We start from the raw sequence: 23,649 nt of genomic DNA, 5'->3' as shown, positions 1-23,649 counted from the left end.
CGTTTTTTTAAAAAAAAAATTTTTTTTTTTAAACGTTTATTCACTCCTGAGAGACACAGAGAGACAGAGCATGAATGGGGAAGGGGCAGAGAGAGAGGGAGACACAGAATCTGAAGCAGGCTCCGGGCTCTGAGCTGTCAGCACAGAGCCTGACATGGGGCTCGAACTTGCGAACCGCGAGATCATGACCTGAGCCGAAGTCGGACAGACACTCAACTGACTGAGCCACCCAGGCGCCCCCAACTTTGTTTTTTAAAGAGGAACATTGCCAGTATCTTCAAGCCATCTCCTTGCCTTTTCTGAGTTAAATCACTATTCTGAATTTATGTTCCTCTTCTTTGCTTGTTTTACCATATGTGTATGTGCATTTTTCTTAAAAGTAATGTTAATTGACTTTTGAAATTAGGTGATGGTATATATATTCTTTTGTGGCTAGCTCTTTTTGTTCACTCTGCCTGAAAGCATTATATGTTGATACATCTGGCTATTGGTATTTTGTGAAATACCTTCAATATATTTTGAGCCTTTCATTCCTTAAAATCTCCTCATTTTGCTCTTCAGATTACAGAAGTAATTTATGCTAGTAATTGAAAATTCAATAGAAATATAACGGAAAAGGAAAGCCCCTCATAATGTCATCTGTTACTCGGCTAGAGTTGTATCAATAGTTAACTGTTTTTCTGCATATGTTGTGTCATCTTCTTTTCTCCCTGTTCATTTAAAAAGCTTTTTCTAACTACAGAGCCACTGTGCCACATTTCTAGCGAGAGAGGACACGATTCTACTTGTATGCTCTGTGAATACCACCTCCTGGAGCTTTGTATCATGATAATCTTTCTTAATTAACACAGTTTCTTGGAAATATAGATTTGTGGGTTACAGTAGATCTTTTATCTTGTAGATGTGCCATAACTTAACCAGTATTCTGTTGATACACATTTTCAATTTTTTATTATTTATTTGGAAATATTTTGGTATCTAGCGTGTGTCAGTCATTATTCTTGTAGTTTTTCAACATTGCACTGTTAACATTTTGCATACGTGGTTCTGAATACTTGTGTGCCTATTTATGAAGTGTAATGTGTCTGTGAAATTGTTGGGTCAAAGAGTTAGGAGTACTTAATATTTTGATATTCAACTTTTGGAGAGAATTTCAGCAGTTGCTTCAGAAGCCTTGTGCCAGTTTATAATCCAGTAGTATATGAATGTGTTGTTTTCTCTACACCCTCATCAGCATTGGTCTTTTAATTTATTATTGGTCTTTTAATCTTTAAAAGTTGAAAAATTAATGAGAATCAGCATCTTTTCATATTCTTAAATTCCCAAGTTATTAGGAAATAGTCATTAAGCTTCTGGGTACAATTAAACAGGTTTAAAGTGGTATGCACATTAATGGAAAGCCATTAAAGTAGAGTCTCACTTCTGAAGAATTTGGATACATTCAGACACTATACACATCATTTTTATTAACCCAGTTAACACATATATAATGAGGATTTCATTTGAATATTGTCATTGTAGTCTAATCGTGGAGAAGTCAGAAGTATGAGATGAGATTAGGAAGTTTGTTATGTAGTTGGGGAGGTAATGTTAACATGAGAGTCAAGTAGCAATGAGGTATGTGCCTGTATGATGAAGCACTGTAAATTGTGTATCTGGAACTCAAATGTCAGCCTAAAGAATGGGGAAGGCAGTCAAGACTTGTTGGAGTAGGAGTGAGACTTTGAAGGATGAATTTGTCTACTTTGAATTGGTGGCGTTCATAGGAGAAGAAACACCAAGAGAGGGGAGAACTGTGAGTAGTCCCAGGAGTAGAAATGAAAGTGGCACAGTTGTGAGACCTCACTGAGGAAACTGCTTTTGAGTAGAGGACGCCTTGAGGGGAGACATTGGAAAGGCAGGTTTGCTAGGGAAGAGGTGGCCATTGTTTTGGGGACCCTTCTAGATAAGGGGGTTTAGATTGGGCTCATTCGGAAGTAGGGCGCTGCTGAGCATGTCTGAGCAGAGGAGAGGTGGTGAAGGTGATGCCAAGGGTGACTGGCTCATTTCTGCTGGGAGGCAGCAGAGGGGCAGCGTTGAGACTTTGTTGGCACAAACAGGTTTTGAATAGGATGGTAGTAGTGAAAATGGAGAGGAAGCAGTCAGTGAGAACATTTTAGAAAGCAGGACTTCATGACTAATTGGATATAGAGGATGAAGAAGAGGACTGGAAAGGGAATGAATGATTTCTAGTGACTGGAAAATTGGTGACTAGTCTCCTTTTCCAAAATTCTGAATTAGGGTTGCCTGGGTGGCTCAGTAGGTTAAGTGTCCAACTTCGGCTTGGTCATGATCTCGCAGTTCATGAGTTTGGTCTCTGTGCTGACAGCTCGGAGCCTGGAGCCTACTTTGGATTCTGTGTCTCCCTCTCTCTCTGCCCCCACCCCCCCCCCTTTCAAAAATAAATAAACATTAAAAAAAATTTCTGAATTAAAGTCACTGTTCTTATAAGAAGCACGAAAGCTCAGTACTCTAACCTCCCCTCGTGATCTTTGCAGCTGTTGCCTAGGGAAAAAAGTATTTTCATGTTAAATATCACTGATGATTATTAATATAGTGATGGTTTCTGTTTAGATAAAATTCTTTTAAACGACTCAGGTTTCTGAGTAAATGTCATTAAATTAGAACAGTTTGGGTGTATATATAGGAGGATTATCATTTAAAAAGTATTCACATAAAACAATGAGGAGTGATAGCTATTTGTAAACAGTTGAATATTGGAATATAAAATCACTTAGGTGTTTATCGAAAGCATTCTATGTGCCTGTTATGTCCAGTGTGTTAAGAAATAAGTTACCAAAATGAATAATTTGTGAATATAGAACAGAACTCTTTATATTTCTTCTACTATAACTTTTTATATTGTTTGTGTGTGTGTGTGTGTGTGTGTGTTTATTTGTACATGTCGAAGTTGTTCCTTCTACTTTTGATGCAGAGATACAATGGGAAAAGAAGTAAAGTAAGAGTATGCTTTGATTGGTGGTGATGGTACAGTTAATTGATGGGTGACAGGGAAGCAGATAGCTCAGGATACAGATCTTAGGTGATGCGGTGTAATAAACTGATTTATTCATTGTTACTTTATGAATTATTTTATTTACAAATAAGCTAGACTGAGCCATGATAATGCACAAAGCTGCCTATAAAACATCTTGGTTTCTCTCTTCTTTCCTGAGTGGGAAAGCCCCTGTTAACCTAGGCACTCACTGCTAGGAAGTGTTCTTGACCAAATATAAACCAGTTTATCAAAAGGTGTCCATGTAACTTTCTGCGCTGGGGGAACTTGGGAGGTTTCCTGTTTCACTAAGAATATTTCACATTGTTAGGCATGTTACAATATTTTCTACCTGAATATCTTACCAGGAAAAGTCATAGTTATTGAATAGTTGGCAAAATGCATCTGTTGGACTGTATTTCTTTTTTCTCTTGAAATTTTGCTATCTCTTTCAAAACAGCCACTTTTGGGGCACCTAGATGGCTCAGTCGGTTGAGCCAAAGTCCAACTTTGGCTCACGTCATGATCTCGTAGTTCGTGGGTTCAAGCCCTGCATCAGGCTCTCTGCTGACAGCTCAGAGCCTGGAACCTGCTTTGGATTCTGTGTCTCCCTCTCTCTTTGCCCTCCCTCACTGTCTGTCTCTGTCTCTGTCTCTCAAAAATAAAATATACATCAAAAAAATAAAAACAGGCTTTTTATTAGTAAAAAGCTTTTAATTAGTAAGATTTTAATTAGTAAGACTTCTGGAACTGAAGATATTATCACATGTTTTCAGAATGCTTTCACATTCATTATTGATTTGATCCACAAAATAGCCATTAAGAGGCAGCTGAGCAAAATGTTATTCCCATTTTAATTGAGGAGTAAAGAAGGACTTGGAAGATCTTATGTGAATTTCCTATATCACTTGGATAGTAACCAGTAGGGCTAGATGAGGATACGGGAATATTCTGGTCCACTAATGCTTCAAAAGGTGGAAGGAACCAATATCCATAAAGGTAGAGTAGTAGAGTAGTCATAAGTATTATGTCATATCAGCAGGCCTCGTCAGTTAGTAATTGTAAATGAAGCTGGACACAATGATAGAACTTGGAATTTACAAGATTAATGCTAAAATTACTTTATGAAATTGTGGCATAGTTTTACTTATTGCTGTATAAAACATTGTTTCAAAGTACAGTGATGTAAAACAACCATCTTATTATGTTCATGGATTTTATGTGTTAGGAATTGGAAGGACAGTGTGTGGATAGCTTGTCTCTACCCCAAGATGTCTGGGGTCTTAACTGAGAAGACTTTAGGGCTGGGGGTGACTTGATGGCTGGAAGCTGGGATTACATCTTCACTCATGTGTGGTGGCTGTGCTACCTGTTTGGTTGGACTCAGCTTGGCTCTTGGCTAAAGTACTTGCATAAGGCTTCTTCCTGTGGTCTCTTTTGTGCCTCCTTAGAGCATGAGAGCTGGGTCTCAGGAGCAAGGAAGAAGTGCATGGTGTTTTTATGATCTAGCCTTGAAAATTATATACCATCACTTATGCCACACACTATCGATTAAAGCAGTCACAAAGGGCCATTCAAGTTCAAAGGGAGGGTAATAGAGACCCCACCACTTCACTGGAAGAATGTCAAGGTTATAAGAAGGGTGTGATGGAAGATATTGTTGTAGCTGTCTTTGAAAAACAGAACATACCTTATGGAGGTTTGTTTAAAAAAGAAAGGGTTTGAGTAAAGTCATACCTGATTCATGTCCCGGAGTCATGGTATTTTTCATTTTTCATTTGCTGCTGTTAACATAAAAGTGTTCATGGGATCGGTGTAGATTTGGTTTTCTGATCCCAAGTTGGAGACACTACTGGGTAGAAAATGTACTGTAAAACCTGCAACTTTCTGCTTGATATCCTGCCATTTTTTTTTTCCTGATTTGTATTAAAATGACAGTTCAGCTAGTAGATTTACCTTATGGCAAGTTTTGTGTGCTTTTGGCTGCTATTCTGTCATAAAATTGTCTTGTCAGTGTTAATACAAATTGGATTTTATTAGCATATGCACTGTTTTTTTTTTTGTTGTAAGTTCCTGAAGTTCAGTAATGGTACACAATGATGAAACATCTTTTTTTTTTTCCCCATAGAAACAGGGTAGTTATTTGGTATTATATTTTAAAGGACAGAAAATTGGGCATCAAATGAATTGGCAAAAACTATGTCAGAAAAAAGGCTCTGCAAAAACATGTTAAGATATAAACTGCTAACATTAAACTGCAGGTTCTGTAAATTGTACATGTTGGCATATGCTGATTATGGAAGCATTCCAGTTTCAATGTAAGTTTCATGGTATGTGGGTACTTTTCTGGGTAGGTGGACTCCAGTCACCCAGTCAAGGCCTCAAATACTGGCATTTGCACTGGGTGAATTGACCAAAGGTCTTGCACCTAGTTTTGCAGTTGTAGATATCTGACATTTTTAGTGCACAAAGAGTGGATCTGTCCCTGGGGAGACAGACCTAGGTTAATCAAGTTTATCAGAATGAAATAAGAATCACAGCCGTTGGGCAGAAATAACTTTATCCTTTTTGCCATTGTCACATCTTCTGCGTATGTTAAAAATCCTGCCTTTCAGTGCCATTCCTTTTGCTTTAAAGTGTTATCTTTTTAAGGAAATCATAAAAAACGATGTATTCTTTTGCCTTTACCACTTATTTACTGTTTGTATTGGTTTTCATTCCTGAAAATTTGGTTTTGAATTTGGTATCATTTCTTTTTATCCTGGCAGTTTCCTTTACATTTCTTGTAGTACTTGCTTTCAGCAAATTCTCTTGGCCTTTGTTTATCTTCAAGTCATTATTTCACCCTGTTTTTGAAGGGTATTGAATTTTCAGTGACAGTTTTTCCTTTCACCACTTTAAAGATGACTTCTGGCTTGTGTTGCTTCTGGTGAGAAGTCAGCCTTTATTTGTATTGTTTTCCCCTCGTATGTAATGTTTCTTTTTTTTCCTGACTGCTCTCAAGATTTTGTAGTCATCATTGGTTTTCAGTAGTTTGATTTTGATGTGACTAGGTAGCTTTCTTTGTATTTATTTTGCTTGAGGTTCGATCCTGTAAGGGCTTCCCCCCAATCAGGTAATATTTTTTCATTATTTCTGCAACTTTTTTTTTTTTTTATTAACTGTTTGAAAATGCAGAGTGTGCACCTCTAATCTCAAAGTAAATGTTACTGAATTTGACAGTTAAGAGCTCATTGATGCCTTTAACTGTGGATAGAGAGTGGGAAACGGAATTTGCACAAGAAAGAGTTGAGAAGTGAATAGGAATTGAAGAGATGGACAGACATACTATTGTAGCTGCCTTTGTGTTTTTTGCCCCATACTTAGAGTTTTGTTTGACTTTTAGGCTTTCATCATAAATAGCATTCCTTTCTCTCCCCTCCTTTTTTAAAATGTTCTGGGAAAATATGAGCCACTTTATGACATGATTTCTAGGAGCATAATTGTTACACTAAACTATGCTTAAATAAAAATGTTTTACTCAAGTTAATGTTTTTCTTGATTTGGTGTGTCTTGTGGAAGGAAGTTTTCTGACACTGGGTGTTCAACTGGCACCTTGTTTATTCATATTCGTGTATCAGGAAAACTGGCCACTCACACACACGAGAGCCGTTTTACCTTTCTCGTGTGTTGTTGCAGTACTTGTTGGGAAGCAGCCGGTCTCTATTAGCTTTTGCTTTGTTTTGTTTTAAAGTTCTTTGTGAAGGAAATACATTTCAGTTTTAATAATATAGTTAAGGATGACTTCATTAGGTAATTTTTTAAACTAGATCATCTGTATGCAGATAATTATTATATATCTTAATTTTTTCAACTTAGAAGCTAAAGTTTAAAATTTTATCTTCTATGAGTATTCTATGTAATGGAATATAAAGGCTCGAAAACAAAACAAAACAAAAGACCAAAAGACACCTAAATCTGGGATAGAGATCTGGGGGGAGTTTGTGACTTCTTCAAGTTTTCATTTGAGTCAGTAGAATGAAATGTAATTTTGAAGAGTTGTGTTGTATTTTGACCTTATTATAATTAGTCTGTTAGAGTAATGACTAAATGCTTAAAATTGAGCCTGCTTTAGAGTGACTTTACTTGCATGATTCCAAGATGATTGCAACTTAGTACTTATTTTGGAGTTATTTTAACCATAAAAATTCCAGAATTTGGCAGACTTTATCAGAAGTGCATTGTTATTGCAGATGGTTACATCCTTGTACTTGTTTCGTTTTGGATATTGGAATGTTATCTTTTTTTTTCCTCCCCAGTTCAAAGCAGTATTCAACGATTTCAAGAGAAGTTTTTTATTTTTGCTCTGACACCTCAGCAAGTTAGAGAGATATGCATATCCAGGTAAGAAGAATGTTTGGAATATATGATGTTTCTTCATGAATGTTGTTACATTAGTCCACTAGGGCTGCCATTTACAAAACACAACAGTGGGCGGCTTAAACAATTGAAATTTATTTTCTCAAAATTCAGAAGGCTTGAAGTCCAAGATTAAGGCTTAAGTCAAGAGTTGGTTTCTCCTGAGGCCTCTCTCCTTGGTTTATGAGGATGCCTTCTTGCTGTATGTACCCACTTGACCTTTCTTCTCTGTGTCTGTGCATCTCTGGTCTTATAAGGACACCAGTTGTATTGGATTAGGGCCCCACCCTTATGACCTTATTTAACTGGAATTACCTTTCTAAAGTTCCCATCTTCATAAATAGATTGGGGGTCGGGGGGTGGTCAGGTCTTCAATGTGAATTTGGTGGGGGAGGGAGGGGACACAGTTCAGTCCACAGCAGTTGAACTGTTGTTCCTTAAGTAAGCATAGTATGCATTGACTAATGTTAGCCAAATATTTAATAAATACTCTGTATTAGAAAACAGTTTTAACCTTTGACTAAAACCTCATCCTACTTTTTGAATTCCTTTTTGGCAATAACTTTTTTAATGAAAATTTTATTCCAAATATAGCAACATAAAAAAGAATTTGTGACAACAGCCCGAAGTAGGATGTCTATAAACCTTATCATCCAAACTGAGGCACTTTTAAGAGTTAAAGTAGACATCATGTTCTTTTCCCAGAAAAATGAGTACACTGGAACTGTTCTGGGGTGCCTGGGTGGCTCAGTCGGTTAAGCATCTGACTCTTAATTTTGGCCCAGGTCATGATCTCACAGTTCATGAGTTTGAGCCCTGTGTTGGGCTCTGTGCTGACAGTGTGGAGCCTGCTTGGTATCCTCTCTCTCTCCCTTTGCTCCTATCCTACTCCTGCTTGTTTTCTCAAAAAATAAATAAACTTAAAAAAAACCCAAGAAACTGGAACTGTTTTGAGCTAGGCGGTTACCTGGGCCATAAAAGTAGCAGAAATCTGAAAACAGTTATGAAAAATACTTAGCTTTGCCATTTAGAAAAATTGGAGAACCTTAAACACATTTATGAAGAACAAATAAACTAAGATGTAAGAGGAAAGAAAAGGAAGTATGTAGTGTATACTTTTCCAATTAAAAATATAGTCATCTTAGGTGTCAATAACATGACTCTTTGAACTTGTGTTCTTAAAGATAACAGTATTAGAAAGCAGAGGCTCTAGGAGGTTAAATGATTTTCTGGGATTGTAAGGTTAAAAGTAGAACAAAGAATTGAGCAAATTAGAGGTTTTTTGCCTCCTTCCAGCTCTTCATTAGAAAGCTCATCTTCTCTGAGATGTTACTAATTTACAAAAATAAGGTCTGTAGTTAGATTTTGGAAATTCTGTATTTAGCCCAATTACATAAGTTCTTTACAGTTGGACTTTTTGGTCTTTACTATCTTCATGTGAATTGTCAATCTCCCAAGATGGTGAATCCAAACTTAGGGGCCTCATGTCTCTTTTAAGCACACTAACTTCTTGAGGATGCTGTTTTTCTGTAGAAAAGTCTGGGAGAAAGTTTTAGATTCTTTCATTAGTCATATCACCCTTATCAATATATATATAGGGAGAGAGTGCTGTTGTCAGAATCTCAAAATGACTGTTATGTTCTGACCCTGTAAAGTTTGAGCTCTCAAAGAGTATTGGCGTTAGATAGATTGCCTCTTCCACGAAGGGGGAAAGTGTTAATAACTAAGTTAAAAAAAAAAAAAAAAAAGACAATGTAAGGATTAGTCCAAATGATCCAACATCCAAATAATAGTTGCGGAAAACATGGAGAAAATCATCAAAGAAATAAAATGGTTCCTTCTCACCAAGGGCAAGACATTGCAGTGAGTTTTTGTACATTAGAAGTGCTTTAAATCTTGGGGATTTAAGCCAACTAACAAATAAATAGACTAAATTAAAACTTTAAAAAAATTATGTTTATATTATTAAAATTATATTTTTAAGTGTTTTTTAAAATTTATTTTGAGAGAGAGCATGCATGAGTGTGGGGGAGGGGCAGAGAGCGAGGGAGAGAGAGAATTCCAAGCAGGCTCCACACTGTCAGCACAGAGCCTGCTGCAGAGCTTGAACTCCCAAACTGTGAGATCATGACCTGAGCTGAAATCAAGAGTCAGCCATTTAACCTACTGAGCCACCTAGGTGCCCCTAAAATTATATTTTATACCTAAAACCGTGTCATTAAGTTTTGTTTGTTATTCATTGATGATCCTTTGCTTGATATCAACGTTTACTGTTTATTAGGTACAAAGCATATATTATAAAACATGACCCTTTTCTACAAGTTGGCTTGTGTGAACCAGCTCATATATATAAAATGATCTTGGCATTAGAAGGTGTCATGAAAAGATCCAATTTCAGTAATTACAAATAACTACTGATATATAGGAGGGATGAGGTTACTATTAACCTTGGTGGTCTTGGAAAGCTTCAGCCGAGTGTTGGGTGGGTCTTCAAAGGAAGGAAATTCTTTAGAGTAAGTAGATTTATTTATTTTTTAATGTTTATTTTTTGTGAGAGAAACAGCGAGAATGCTTGAAAGAGCATGGGGGAGGGGCAAAGAGAGGGAGAGGGAGAGCGAGTCCCAAGTAGGCTCCAAGCCCAGCACAGAGCCTAATGTGGCACTTGATCCCTGGACCCTGGGATCATGATCTGAGACGAAATCCACAGTCGGGCACTCAACCAAATGAGCCACCCAAGTGCCCCTTGAGTAAGTAGATTTCTTTTTTCGTTTATTTATTTTGAGAGAGAGAATGCCAGCGGGAGAGAGGCAGAGAGAGAGAGAGAGAGAGAGAGAGAGAGAGAGAGAGAGAGAGAAGGCTCTGTGCTGTCAGCACAGAACCTGATGCGGCGCTTGAACTCACATACTGTGAGATCATGACTTGAGCCAAAGTCAAGAGTCCAATGCTTAATTGACCAAGCCACCCAGGTGCCCCTAGAGTAAGTAGATTTAAAGATACAGATTTCAAGATACATTTTTAAGTGAACAAAAACAAGGCATCAAAATGTGAATAATATACAACCAATTGCCCTAAAAAGGTGTGTGTGTGTAATTTGCTTAAGTGCCTAAAATATGTCAGGACAAGTATGATCAGCTGCCTCTGGACAGGGGAATTGGATGGCCAGGGCCAGAGCTGGGATAGTCTTTTTCAGTTAATATTCATTCTGTATCTTTTTGAACTTTGAACTATGTGAATTTATTAAGTAGTCAAAAAATGAATGACTAAAATTTAAATAATCTCAATTAAAAACTTTGATAATGTTCTGGAGATGGATACTGGTGGTGGTTGCACAACAATGTGAGTATACTTAATGTCACAGAATTATACACTTAATGGTTAATATAAATTTTATCTTATGTATGTTATGTATAAAAATTTTTAAAAAACCTGAGACTATTTATAACCCTCCTTCCAAAGGAAAAAAAAATAGATCGAACATACACATGTATAGACAACATCCAATGTTTACTGAGTTGTGTAATTAAATAATACAGTATCTCCTTCTTCCTGATAAATGGAAGTGAAAGTTTGGTACCCATTAAACAGCCTCAGTGATTATCAACATTTTGGCAGTCTATATGTGGACACCCCCACCCCCCGTTTTTCCTGAAAGATTTTAAAGCAGATCACAAGTATTATATAATTTCAGCTAGAAATACCTCAAGACACATTTCAAATCAGTTCTTAATCTAATCACAGTAAAATTAATAATCCTTTAATATAAAACAATGGCTAGCTCCTATTCAGATTTTCTCGGTTGTTTTAGAACTTAAACACAGCCATGTAATTACTTTTGACTTCTTTATCTCCGAAGACTTTTAAGAACTTTATACTTTGAAGTAGTTATGGATTCATAGAAAAGTTATGAGAATATACTCTTTACCCAGCTTTTCTTAATAGTAACATCTTGCATAACCATAAGAACAGTTATCAAAAGCAAGAAATTAATGTTGGTATAATACTGTTAACTATAAATTTTATTCAGATTTCACCAGTTTTTCTGCTAATGAACTTCTTTTGCTAGATCCAGTCTAAGATACCAAATTACATTTAATTGTTAGGTCATTTTAGTTTCTTTTGGCATTTGACAGTTTCTTAGTTTTTCCCTATTTTTCATAACTTTTGATACTTTTGAAGTGCACTGGCCAGGTATTTTGTAGAATATTTTTCAGTTTTGGGTTTGTCTGATATTTTGTCATGAGACTATGCGTTTTTTGGCAAGAATACCTCAGGTTATATGCCCTTCTTAATGTATCATATCGGGCTACATAATATTGCTACATCTTATTTTTGGTGTGTTAATTAACCTCGATCACTTGGGTAATACTAGATTTTGGCACTAAATCTAAGTTGGAAAAACTAAGTTGCTGGTTTTTCCTTTGTTAGTAATAAATCTTAAGGGAGATACTTTGAGACCAGGCACCTGTTCTGTTTCTCGTCAGATTTTTGTCCACCAATTCAGCATTCTCTGATGGACCTTTCCTTCAGCAGTTACTTTGTCCTAAACGTTCTGTGTTCGATGGTGTCGTTTTCTGTTGTCCTTACTCTTTTTCACATTAGAGTCATTCTTTTGTAAGGAAGAGTTATCCCTTCTCTCCCATTTATTCAGTTATTTACTTGTATCCGTGTAGGCTCTTGAGTATTCTGGATTATAATGCAGGACTATGGTAATTTATATTGTTCAAACTGCCTTACCTTTGGCCATTGGCTGTTCTTTCCGGTTGGCTCTTGTGCTCTTTGGTATGTCTCCATCTGTTTCTGAGCACTATTACTTTTGGGCACCACAGGATGCTTCAGGTTCATTTTGTCATTTCTCTGCCCAAGTTCTGGAATTGATCACTTCTCCAAGGAACTCTGTTTCCTCTCTTACAATGCTTCTTACTATCCTCTTTGAAAATAGTAGTTCATTGATTCTGTAGCATATGACACATTCTGGATTTGGATCCAGATGCACTTCTTGTGGTGTCATTTAACTTCTATGCCTGTGGTTCAAAATACTTTGCTGCATGGTAGAATCACCTGGGGGGCTTTTAAGGCTCTAAATACCCATGTTTCATTCACACCAGTTCAATTAGAGAATCTCTGAAGATGGAACCCAGTTTTTCAAGTTCCCCAGGTGTTTCCAGTGTTTCACAAATTTGAGAATCACTGTTGTGCATCCAGCTTCCCCCCTTGCCTGTAATGGTAGTAAGGTCTAAATGAGGCTCTAATACATTCAGGTTTGGGTTGGTTCTTTTTATATTATGTTTGGTGAAGATTGATCAGTGAGTTCAGCTCTCTTCTTGGTTTTCACACTACCCCTTCCACTTGCCTCTCTAATCAGACCAGCTCAGTTCCTCACACTGACTTCTCTTACATGTTCCCGGGAATCAGTCTGTGATTCTCTTCTCACTACTCCTTGATAGTATCCGTGAATGTGCTTTGTTGTTTTTATGTTGGTGGTTGCAAAATCTCTGCTTTGCCCTGGAGTCCTTACTCAACTGCCCTGTTTTGATGACTCACAGGCACATCGAACACAGCACATCCAGAATTGAACTTGCCTTCCTCCCAAACCTGCTTATTTGTCTTTTGTTCTTTCACTCATTCATTTAGTCTCACGGCAGATATTTATTTACTATCTATGATGATCCAGGCACCAGGGGTGCAATGTTGAAAAAATAAACTGGCTTCAAGGAGATTTTTGCTTGGTATATTTTCTCCTGTTGCCCATTTCATCAGTGCCATAGGATCTGCCCGGACAGAGCCCTTGTTGTATTATCCCACACTGCCTCCACCACATCTCATCAGTTTGCTGCTCTCCACTGATCCTTCTTTTATGTCTCTTTTGTGATTTAAAATTCAATGCAACTCTCCCCTTGAGGGAGCTAGCATGGTCTTTAGAGTCATACCAGTTGGAATCTGAATTCTGGCTCAGCCACTTAGGTCTGGATGCCCCTAGGTGGGTAAGTTATTAAAGCCTGTTGAATCTTACTTGTACAGTGTGTAAAATTGGAAAGATAATCACCACCTCACTCTGTGGTTGGGGGGACTGAATGCCAGAACTTGCTTTACCTTTTAACCTGCTGAGTAGCAGCAACGTGAAGCCAGTGGCACCATTCCAAAACCTGGGTCCAGCCTAGATGGTCCCCTTCCCTTATCCTACCTTCTTGTAGCCAGTCATTGAGTCCTGTCAGTTTTTATGCCTAAATATCACTCAGTGATGTTTCTGTTGAAATAGTTTTCATCTTGGCCTATATAGTTGCAGTGGTCCCCTGACTCTCCCAGCTGACCCTGTGATCTTTCTAAAGCCCACTCCGTTTTCTCTCTCTTGTGCTTAAAAACCCTGGAGTGATACTTTGTGAAGTCCACACTCTGTTGCCTGGCAGTTGTCTCCAACTTCTTGTGCTGCTCATCTTCTGTATCCTCACATCTCTCTGGCAGCTTATACTCCCGACTGGGCTGTCACAGCTCTGTCCCTTTGCATATCCTCTTCCTCCCTGTCCTAGGGCATATCTTAGGGCCAGTTTAAAGCTTAGCTCTTCTGTGATGCCTTTCTGGATTTCCCCCAACACACACTTTGTCTCTCATTGCGCTTTGTACTTAGTTTCTATTGAAGCCTCCTTGCGTTTATTTGAGTACTTGAATTTACAAACTTGATGAAAGTAACATCTTACTCATTTTCATATTCTTAAAGCCTGTCGCAGTGCCTGGCATATAGTAATTCCTGCTTCATATCTGATGGATAGGATGGACATGTGAAAGTTCCTAGACCAGTGACTGGTAGAAACTGAATGTCAGAAGATGCTTCCTCATTACTCATCATGTTTGTGAAGATATATAGCCCATTGCATTTCCCAGTTGATGTTAATTTCCCTTCCTGGAATAAAGTATAAATCCTTAAACAAGCTATTTAAAACCCTTTATATCATTCTCCCATTTATCCTTCTAGTTCTGTTTTTTGCCGTTTCTCTTTTTCCAAATGTTTCCCACCACAACAAGATTTTGTAACGTATCTCCCTCCAGTTGGTCTTCACCGGATCCCCGCTTTGTTTTTTTTTTTTTTTTTTTTTTTGCTGAGAATCACTGCAGTGATGACCACTGTTACTGATGGAAGTGTGTCTAAATAGAAGTAGGTAGAACCACTGCTGTGCAAATCCGATTTTCTAGTTTATCGAACTAATGGTGATAACTGCCTTGAACTTTAAAAAAAATTTTTTTTTTTAGGGGCGCCTGGGTGGCTCAGTTGGTTAAGCGTCCAACTTTGGCTTAGGTCACGATCTCATGGTTTGTGAGTTTGAGCCCTGCATTGGACTCTGTGCTGACAGCTCAGAGCCTGGAACCAGCTTTGGATTCTGTGTCTCCCCCCTCTCTCTGCCCCTCCCCTGCTCGTGTTCTCTCTCAAAAATAAATATACATTAAAAATAAATAAAAATTTTTTAACGTTTATTTTGAGAGAGAGAGCATGCGCAGAGGAGGGGCAGAGAGAGAGGGGAGAGAGAATCCCAAGCAGGCTCCCATCAGTGCAGAGCCTGACATGGTGCACGAACTCACAAAACTGTGAGATCATGACATGAGCCAAAAATCAAGAGTCAGCCACTTAACCGACTGAGCCATCCAGGCGCCCCTGCCTTGAACTTTAAAAAAATTTTTTTTAATGTTTATTTATTTTTGAGAGGGTGAGAGAGCTGGTAAGCTGGGGAGGGGCAGAGAGAAAGGGAGACACAGAATCTGAAGCAGGCTCCAGGCTCCGAGCTGTCTGCACAGAGCCCAATGTGGGGCTGGGGCCTCAAACTCACAAACCGTGAGATCATGACCTGAACTGAAGTCGGACGCTTAACCGACTGAGCCACTCAGGCGCCCCCCAATTTTTTAAATGTTTATTTTAGAGAGAGAGAGAGAGCAAGCAAGGAAGGGTCAGAGAGAGAAGGAGACACAGAATCCAGAGTAGGCTCCAGGCTCTAAGCTGTCAGCACAGAGCCTGACATGGGGCTCGAAATCACAGACTGCAAAATCATGGCCTGAGCCGAAGTCAGACGGTTAACCGACTGACCCACCCAGGTGCCCCCCTCCCTTGAACTTTTAAGACAGAGTTAAACTTCCATCTTTTCTGTAGCACTTGTTTTTCAGAATTTACTGTAACCTTTAACACATTTTAGTCGTATGTAGCTGTTACCTACTAGCTGTTACCTACTAGCATGACACCTTTGAGAGCAAATATGGAGTCTTCATTTGTGGTAGAACCAGCACCCAGACTGTGAAATGTTTCCCGATTTTCATGAGTGGAGTGATATGGGTTACTCACAAGAGGTCAGTGTTGTCTAGGATACTGGGAGGTTTTGAATAGACATTTGAGAAGGGTGGAGGCTATTGGCAAGGGAACGTGCAAGCAGAGTTAATAATGGTAGCAGCTGGCTGCTCACACTTGTTGGGCACTTTGCATGTGCTATTAACACATTTAATCATCACAACTCCTCCATGAGGGAGGTGCAACAATTTTCCATCTTGAACAGATGGAGAAACAGAGGCACACACAGGTTCAGTAATTTGCCGGACTATAGAACTCAAGCTGGTCACTGTTGTGCTTTACTGCCTTCGAGGGAACAAAGTGGAGCAGAAGACTGACCCAGTTAAAGCAAGGTGAGGGCTAAATGCCCTCTCAAGAAGGAACTCATTTCTAATATGCTTCTCTCTGACAGGGTCCCAAGATTTACTTCTTACAGTATAACGTGCTTTCGCGTCCCTTGGGAATCATGGGAAAGCACAGATTCTAATTCTGTAGGTCTGTAGTGGGGCCTGGGATTCTGCATTTCTGACAACCTCCTAAACAGTCACAGTACTGCTGCATTGTAGGCTCCAGTTGGGGTGGCGAGGCTTTGGAAGGTTCAGTGCCAGAAATATTTTATTTGGCACTCCCTTAGGTTCTCATCTAGAAATTCTAAGACGTTCTCTGTCCTTAATTGGACATTTGATTATAAAGTTGCTATGGTACAGAGATGCCAAGGCTCTAGGCATTTGTTCTTCGTTTTGCTTCTATATAAGAATCACCTGCTGTAAAAACTAATGCTCAGTCTCGGGGAGCCTGGGTGGCTCAGTCGGTTGAGCGTCCGACTTCGGCACAGGTCATGATCTCACGATTCATGGGTTTGAGCCCTGTGTCGGGCTCTGTGCAGACAGCTCGGAGCCTGGAGCCTGCTTCGGATTCTGTGTCTCCGTCTCTCTCTCTGCCCCTCCCCAGCTTGGACTCTGTCCCTCTCTGTCTCAAAAATAAACAAACATTTAAAAAAAACAACAACAAACTAATGCTCAGTCTGTATTGCAGACAATAGACTATCTGGTGAATGGGTCTATATAGTTAAAAAACAAACAAACAATCACATGATTAAAATGGTCAGCCAGGGTTAAGAACCATTATAAACAAACAGCTAAATTTATTAAACTCTTTTAGAACTGAGGGTGCTCCTTCTCATGTTAACCAAATCTGTTGCCTGTTGCAATAAACACTGCATCATGAGAAGTTCCTGTGAATTGAAAATACCCTAAAATTGCTGTAAGGACATGACCAAATGTTAAGTGAATGACGGTTGTCATCACAACAGTGTTTTGATTAAGGCTTGTGCTGTTGGTAGAGTATTGTTCATCTTAAGAGATAAGAATAAAAATACTAATAATGCTTTCTTTCTGGTGAGAATGTTCTGCGAATTCTTGTTTTGCCTTCTTAACCCAGTTTCTTTCTCTTTCCAACAGGGATTTTTTGCCAGGTGGTAGGAGAGATTATACAGTCCAGGTTCAGCTGAGGTGAGTTTAAAGGTTTCTGTTAATTTTATACTTGCTAACTATGTGTATATAGTCCTGAACTTGAAAATACATAAGCATGTTTGGGTATACTCTTTAATAAGAATTTGTTTTTCTTAATGCAGACTTTGCCTGGCAGAGACAAGTTGCCCTCAAGAAGACAACTATCCCAATAGTCTATGTATAAAAGTAAATGGGAAGCTGTTTCCTTTGCCTGTAAGTTTCTTTTTTATTTACCAGGCTTGTGTGTAAGTTTAGTCTAAATACAAGGCGTAGAATCAGTGACAACTCAGCACCATTGAACAGTCTTACTCTCCAGGTTAAATACTGTTTTCCACTAGAGGGATTCATGACTCCTTGGAGCAATGGCTGATTCCAGGTCTAGGGGAGTTGGAAAAGGTGAGCCTGGAATGTCTTGTGCCAGGAAGCAGGGAAGCTGTGAATGACTCTTAGGATTGTATCAAATGGCATAATAGGACATGACTTGCATATAAAGGGCAGCATGTTGTGGTAGTTGTCTGACTGAGCTGGGCCTACTCCATGGATGAGATGGTGAAAGGCAGAGGCTGCTGAGAGCGACCGAACATGGAGATCAAGGGTTCCAGGCTTGGGCTTTGGGGAATGGATGAAGTGGTATTTGATTGACAATCTGTTGTTTAAGCAGTGAAGCTGTATATGGGTGTCAGCACTTGGGGGACACACACACACACACACACACACCACACACACACACACACCCACACACACACCCACACACCCACACACACACCCACACACACCACACACACACACACACACACACACACACACACACACACACAGTGGGAACAGCCTGTTTCTGGCCTGATAGATAACTCTAGACTCTTTAAATCCTGTTAGTCAGATCTAAAAATAACACTTAATTGTTGAACTTGATTGTGTATCTGTCTTCTCTAAGGCTTTGAATAAGCCAGTGAATCAGTGCAGCTGTTCAGTAAAGCCATAATCAGAAAAGTAGGAGAGCATGGCCTGTTTGTCAGGCACTACCAAGTGGAGGTGTATTTAACTGAGGACGTGCCGTGAGAACACTGATTCCACCAGTATGCTAAGTTGCCATTCCAGCACAGCAGAAACATCGTGACTACAGAGAAGGAGTTAGGGGAGCTGTTTAGCATCCCTGCTGAGCACTCGAGACTTGGCTCTGGAGTAGATAATAGAAGCAGCACTCGTGAATAGCTAAGCAGGCCGGACAACATGGTCCAGGACTCTGGGCTCTACCAGAGCCAGATGATGGTATTTGTGCCCCCAAAGTGAAGCTAGCCCATGACCAAAGCCAGTCCTTGTAGTCAAAGATCTGACTTGGTCGTCAGGAGTCCCATTTGTCTCCTCACAGCTTGTGGGTTTAGAGACCTGAGAGGTACCTAAGAGCTTGAGCAACACTGCACTGTTGCCGCCTGAGTCCTTTTGAAAGATGTCCGTGGGTCTGAGAGCATGGAGCTCGTCCTTTGGGGATGAGAGGGGAAATTACAGAGGCTGAGGAGTGTGGTCAGGAGGAATGCTTACATGGCCTCTGGCATGTTCAAAACCCAGGTGAGACATTTTGCTTCTCGGGTTGTTGGCAGCTAGCCACAGTGGATTCTCAGGAGCTGTCCTTTATCTGGATCGATCATACAAAGATCTGAACTAAGGAGAGAAGCAGTTTTACTTGGAGCCAGAGGATGCCGGTGGGTGGCCAGATGTGTGGCAGAGGAATTCTGAGAAAATCACAGATTGTGGAACCCCTTGTGCACACTTTCCATGGCTGTTCATATCCAGTTTTCTTTGTTTGGGGTGTGTTAAAATCTCTTTGACCCTTGACTTTCATTGCTATTTTAACTCTGTCACCACCCCTGAAGAAAGAGCTAACTGTGAAGATCTTTTTGGTGTCTATGAGACCTACCTTGAAGACGTGTCCAGTATATGACTATGCCAGTGATGTGGGCTATCTGAAATGTGTGAGGTTCTGTGGACACTCTGGCTTTGCTGCAGAAAATATGGTGGGTGCACACACCAGTTCCACAAAATACTCCAAATACAGCAGTGTTATGCTTTGGAATGATGTCCTCATCCATGAGATCTGCAGCACCATTATGGAACTCTGAGTATCTCTGAATTTGTCACTCTTTCAGTCCTTTTGAGAGAGAAGAAATTAGGCAGTGGAGTACTTTCTCTGGTACAGTGTTACTCAGTTACTGCTGGTTTCTTTCCCAAAGCACCAGCTAACCCTTCAGTACTTATATGAGGCTGTTTGTGAACAGATCAGTTACTGTGTGATGAATCTGGCCTTCCCCTCTGGAGCGAGGACCCTGCAGCAGCTCCCTGAGTACTTGTGAAGGAGGTGAAGAAGTGGAGTGTTAGGACAAAGGCAAAGACAGATTTTAAAAACAAAGCAGTGGGAGCTTGGGGATGGGTAGGGGGGGCTTTTTTTGACCCTGATAGGGCCATCCCTGAAATCAAATGCCAGCCTCTCCCAAAGAGGCTTTTCAGCCCTGTGAACTTCTGTGAACGACTGACATAAATTTATATGCAACTGATAGAAAACTCCTCAAACCCTCTCTTGATCCACAATTGTTATTGATTGAGGTAATGAAATATGGAGCGTTTACTGGCATGAAGCAGGTTTATGAAAATCATGTTGAGTATACTGCAGCCTCAGAAGAGGAAACTCCAGTGACCTTGTGGGAATTAATATATTGAGCTCTTCACCACCATGAAGATCCTTAGGGACTTTGTTCCAGTTATAAGAAACATTGACAGGTCTCAAAGAAGTTTAATATGTGGTGCTTGCCTGTGATCCTAGTTTATTGCATAGCAAATCCTAGAGGAATAAGCTTGACACAGTCATGGAATTTCCCATGAGAACTGTGAATATATTTGAGTTTGTGTCTTGGAACAAGTTCCTCTGTGTAGACCTTACTGCAGCACTCAGTCATTATGGAACCCTGATACTGCGTATACAAGGAGACAACTGAATGAGAAAGGGTATAACCTTGATAATAGCATCATGTCCCTAGATTCTTAAGGGTCAAATAGCGATGAAAGCAGTTTCTGTGCGGTTTTACCCGTGTCATGATAACAAGTTTTAGGAGACGCCTTCATGCATTGATTTTCCAGATTACCTTGATACAGGGACAGCAGTAAGCAACTCATAGCAGGACTTGTGGAATGACAAGCGCAGCATGGACAGACACAAATGAAGTGGTCTCTGAGAGTATCCCCCTCACCCTATCTTTGACTTCCAGACTGACAGCAAGATGAGAACATTTTATGTTTTTAAGGACAGAAGAGGTGGGGAGGGAAAGATCCTCCTTGCTTATTAGAGTTATTGTGAGAGACTGAATTAATTATTTTTCTTTTTAAACAGATTTTGAGAAATTTCTGTCATTCTGTGGAGCTGTAAGTTTGGGGGGTGGTAGAAGTGGATTGACAGCGGGAGTATCACTCGGAAAGATTTTGTAGAATGGCGAGGACGTGTGCTACAATTCAGCTGACAAAAATCAAATATTTCCTCTTGGTGCAGTCAGAATTCTTCTCAGTGCTAGGCCTCTTATCCTAATATATTCTATTTCTGTGTTCATGGATTTCTTTTTTCTGATATATGTTTTTTTTCCTGTATGTATTAGTCATGCAGATGGTCTGCCTCACAGTAAATCTGGAGGTAAAGTCAGCATTTTCTTCTTTTAAACATATACCTCTGTCCCCCAATTTGAAGAGATTCTTTGGCCTTAAGATGGGATAATGTTGGCATCTAAAAACTACTACAGTGGACTCAAAACCATCACATACATGATCAAGTTTATAATTATGCTGAAATAAACTGCTGGAGTTGCACCAATTCATTATTCTGAAATTGGTAAAGGCAGAGAGAGTCATTGATTTCATGGTAACCCAATATTGACATGGTCGAGTTTTTTAAGGAAAAATTTTAATATAAGCAAAGGGAATAATGGATGAGAAAACTGTTCTTTTCAAATCTCTAATTATATAATCACTCTAGGTAACCATCAATGGATGCGAAAACCATTAGGTCAAAGCTTGATGGGGGAATGTTACTGTGGAGGGATCGGCTGACATGAGCTGAATTCCTGTTCAATCTTGGCATCCCTGAAAATGGGGCAAACTCATGTGCTTCATGATGTGGTGCAATGGAAAGTATGTAACACTCCCCTTGAAGTTTTGTGTCTGAATCTGACTTGAATCTTAATCTAATCAAGTCTGTATAGCTAATTACCAGTAAAACGTGTACAGGAGATAGAACAACAGAACTTCCTACCATGAGGAAGCAATATGCCTTATTTAGAAGGTAAGGTCATTCTTCAGGTCAAAAGTCCTGGTAACTCCAACAGAAAATGACATTGGAAAAGAAGAAGCGAGGGTGGGGGAGAATAAAATTTATTCTTTAGTGTGTATATATATGTATGTGTATGTATATACACATACACATAATGTATGTATATGTACATACACATACATACATTATTCTTTAGTGTATACACACACATATATATATAGTATATATTATATATAGTATATATGGACATATATATCGACTATATATATAGTATATATTATATATAGTATATATGGACATATATATATGGACTATATATATAGTATATATGGATATATGGATATGGATATAGTATATATGGATATATATATATATATATATATATATATATATATATGGACACACACACACACACATATAAATAAAGGAGACTTTAGAGACAGCTAAGCATAGTGTGAGGCTTGGATTCTGAATCAGTGGATTCAGAACCTACTAAGGTTTGGATTCTGAATCAGACTGTAAAAGGACATCTTGTATACCAGGCTGTATATGGATAAAATGGTATGTATGGGATTTGCTTTAAAATAATCTGGGATGGAAGTATTAAAGTATTGAATTGAGTGATGGGTATATAGGAATTCATTATACTTTTTTCTCTATTTTTGTATGTTTGAAATGTTCAATAATAAAAAAACCATTTGAGGCAGTTGGGAAATTTGAATATAGACTGGATATTAGGTAGTTTTTAAGAATTGAAGTTAATTTTGTAAGGTTGTGATTTTATTTTGAAAGATGTTAGTAAAGATGTGTATAAAAGTATGGATCAAGTGGTATGTCTAGAATAAATGTGTATATGGGTAGGGTGTGTATTTTTGGGTGGGCTGCGGGTGGAGCCAGAGTCAAATGAAGCAAGATTGGCAACATGTTGATAATTATTGAAGCTAGTTGGTGGGTACTTCCTGTTCTCTCTACTTTTGTGTATGCTTGAAAACACTTAAAGTTTATTTATTTTGAGAGAGACAGACACTGCAAAAGGGGGAGGGACAGAGAGAGAGGGAAACAGAATCCCAAGCAGGCCCTGCACTCAGCGTGGAGCCTGATGCGGGGCTCAAACTCATGAAACCATGAGGTCATGACTTGAGCTGAAACCAAGAATTGGATGCTTAAGTGGCTGAGCCACCGAGGCGCCCCTTGACAATTTTTATAATGCAGTAAAAAAGTAAATCTTTGTTGGTAGTTTTAAGGTAGTGGTAGTAGTAGTAATTAGAAAATGTCAGGGAGGAGCTCCCGGGTGGCTCAGTCAGTTGAGCGTCCAACTTCAGCTTAGGTCATGATCTCATGGTCAGTGAGTCCCAGCCCCGAGTGGGGCTCTGTGCTGATGGCTCAGAGCCCGGACCCTGCTTCACATTCTGTGTCTCCTCTCTCTCTGCCCCTCCCATGCTCAACCTCTCTCTTTCTCTCTCTCTCTCTCTCTCTCTCTCTCTCTCTCTCTCTCTCAAAGATAAATAAGCATTAAAAATTTTTTTTCAATTAAAAAAAAATAAGAAAATATAGGGGGAAATGGTAAAGGAACAACACCGTCAACTTTTGTCAAAGTTACCAGTCAGGTAGGATGTCATACAGCACAGCACAGAACGTTTTTGAGTCTTTTATTGGAATATTAGGTTGACACTAACAGACTTTTACTGGCTCTCTGGCAGCCTTTTTTAAGAAAGCTTTTAAACTTGTTCCAGAGGTCCCCTGTCAAAAGAACTTAATTTTATTTTTGCTTTAGCTGTGGAAGATTGTTAGAAATATATTAAAGCTATACATTTATATTCTAGAAAATTGCAATTATATAACCTGTTCTCAGTAACCAGGTAATTGATGATTGAGTGGAGGTGATGCTAATGCTCAGGAGAAGAGAAGTTAACAGGTAACTCAGAACTACCAATGAAATCAAACTGGTCAGGTGGGATGGAGGATAGATTTAAAATACTTTAGGTGGCTAAGACTAGTACCATAATTGATTTTGCGTTTGCAAACAACCTCATTTTTAAAGTCTCTTATTCTCCCTGCTCTTGGCACTCTCTTCCTGTGTCAAACTGACTTAAAGCTG

At 39.2% G+C, this 23,649-nt stretch overlaps 1 protein-coding gene across 13 annotated transcripts in view; it reads left to right on the top strand.

The window, feature by feature from the left end:
• Window positions 1-23,649, top strand: part of PIAS2 (protein inhibitor of activated STAT 2) — a 105,187-nt gene that overhangs the window by 37,112 nt on the left and 44,426 nt on the right. For all 13 annotated transcript variants that reach the window (XM_042962859.1, XM_042962860.1, XM_042962857.1 and 10 more), the window contains exons 3-5: window positions 7,333-7,417; window positions 17,195-17,245; window positions 17,368-17,458. In XM_042962859.1, coding sequence (XP_042818793.1) covers window positions 7,333-7,417; window positions 17,195-17,245; window positions 17,368-17,458 — 227 coding nt within the window. The remainder of the gene's footprint in view (window positions 1-7,332; window positions 7,418-17,194; window positions 17,246-17,367; window positions 17,459-23,649) is intronic.

Source organism: Panthera tigris, chromosome D3 (assembly GCF_018350195.1).
Source record: "Panthera tigris isolate Pti1 chromosome D3, P.tigris_Pti1_mat1.1, whole genome shotgun sequence".
NCBI lineage: Eukaryota > Metazoa > Chordata > Mammalia > Carnivora > Felidae > Panthera > Panthera tigris.
This window is presented reverse-complemented; position numbering and strand designations above follow the sequence as displayed.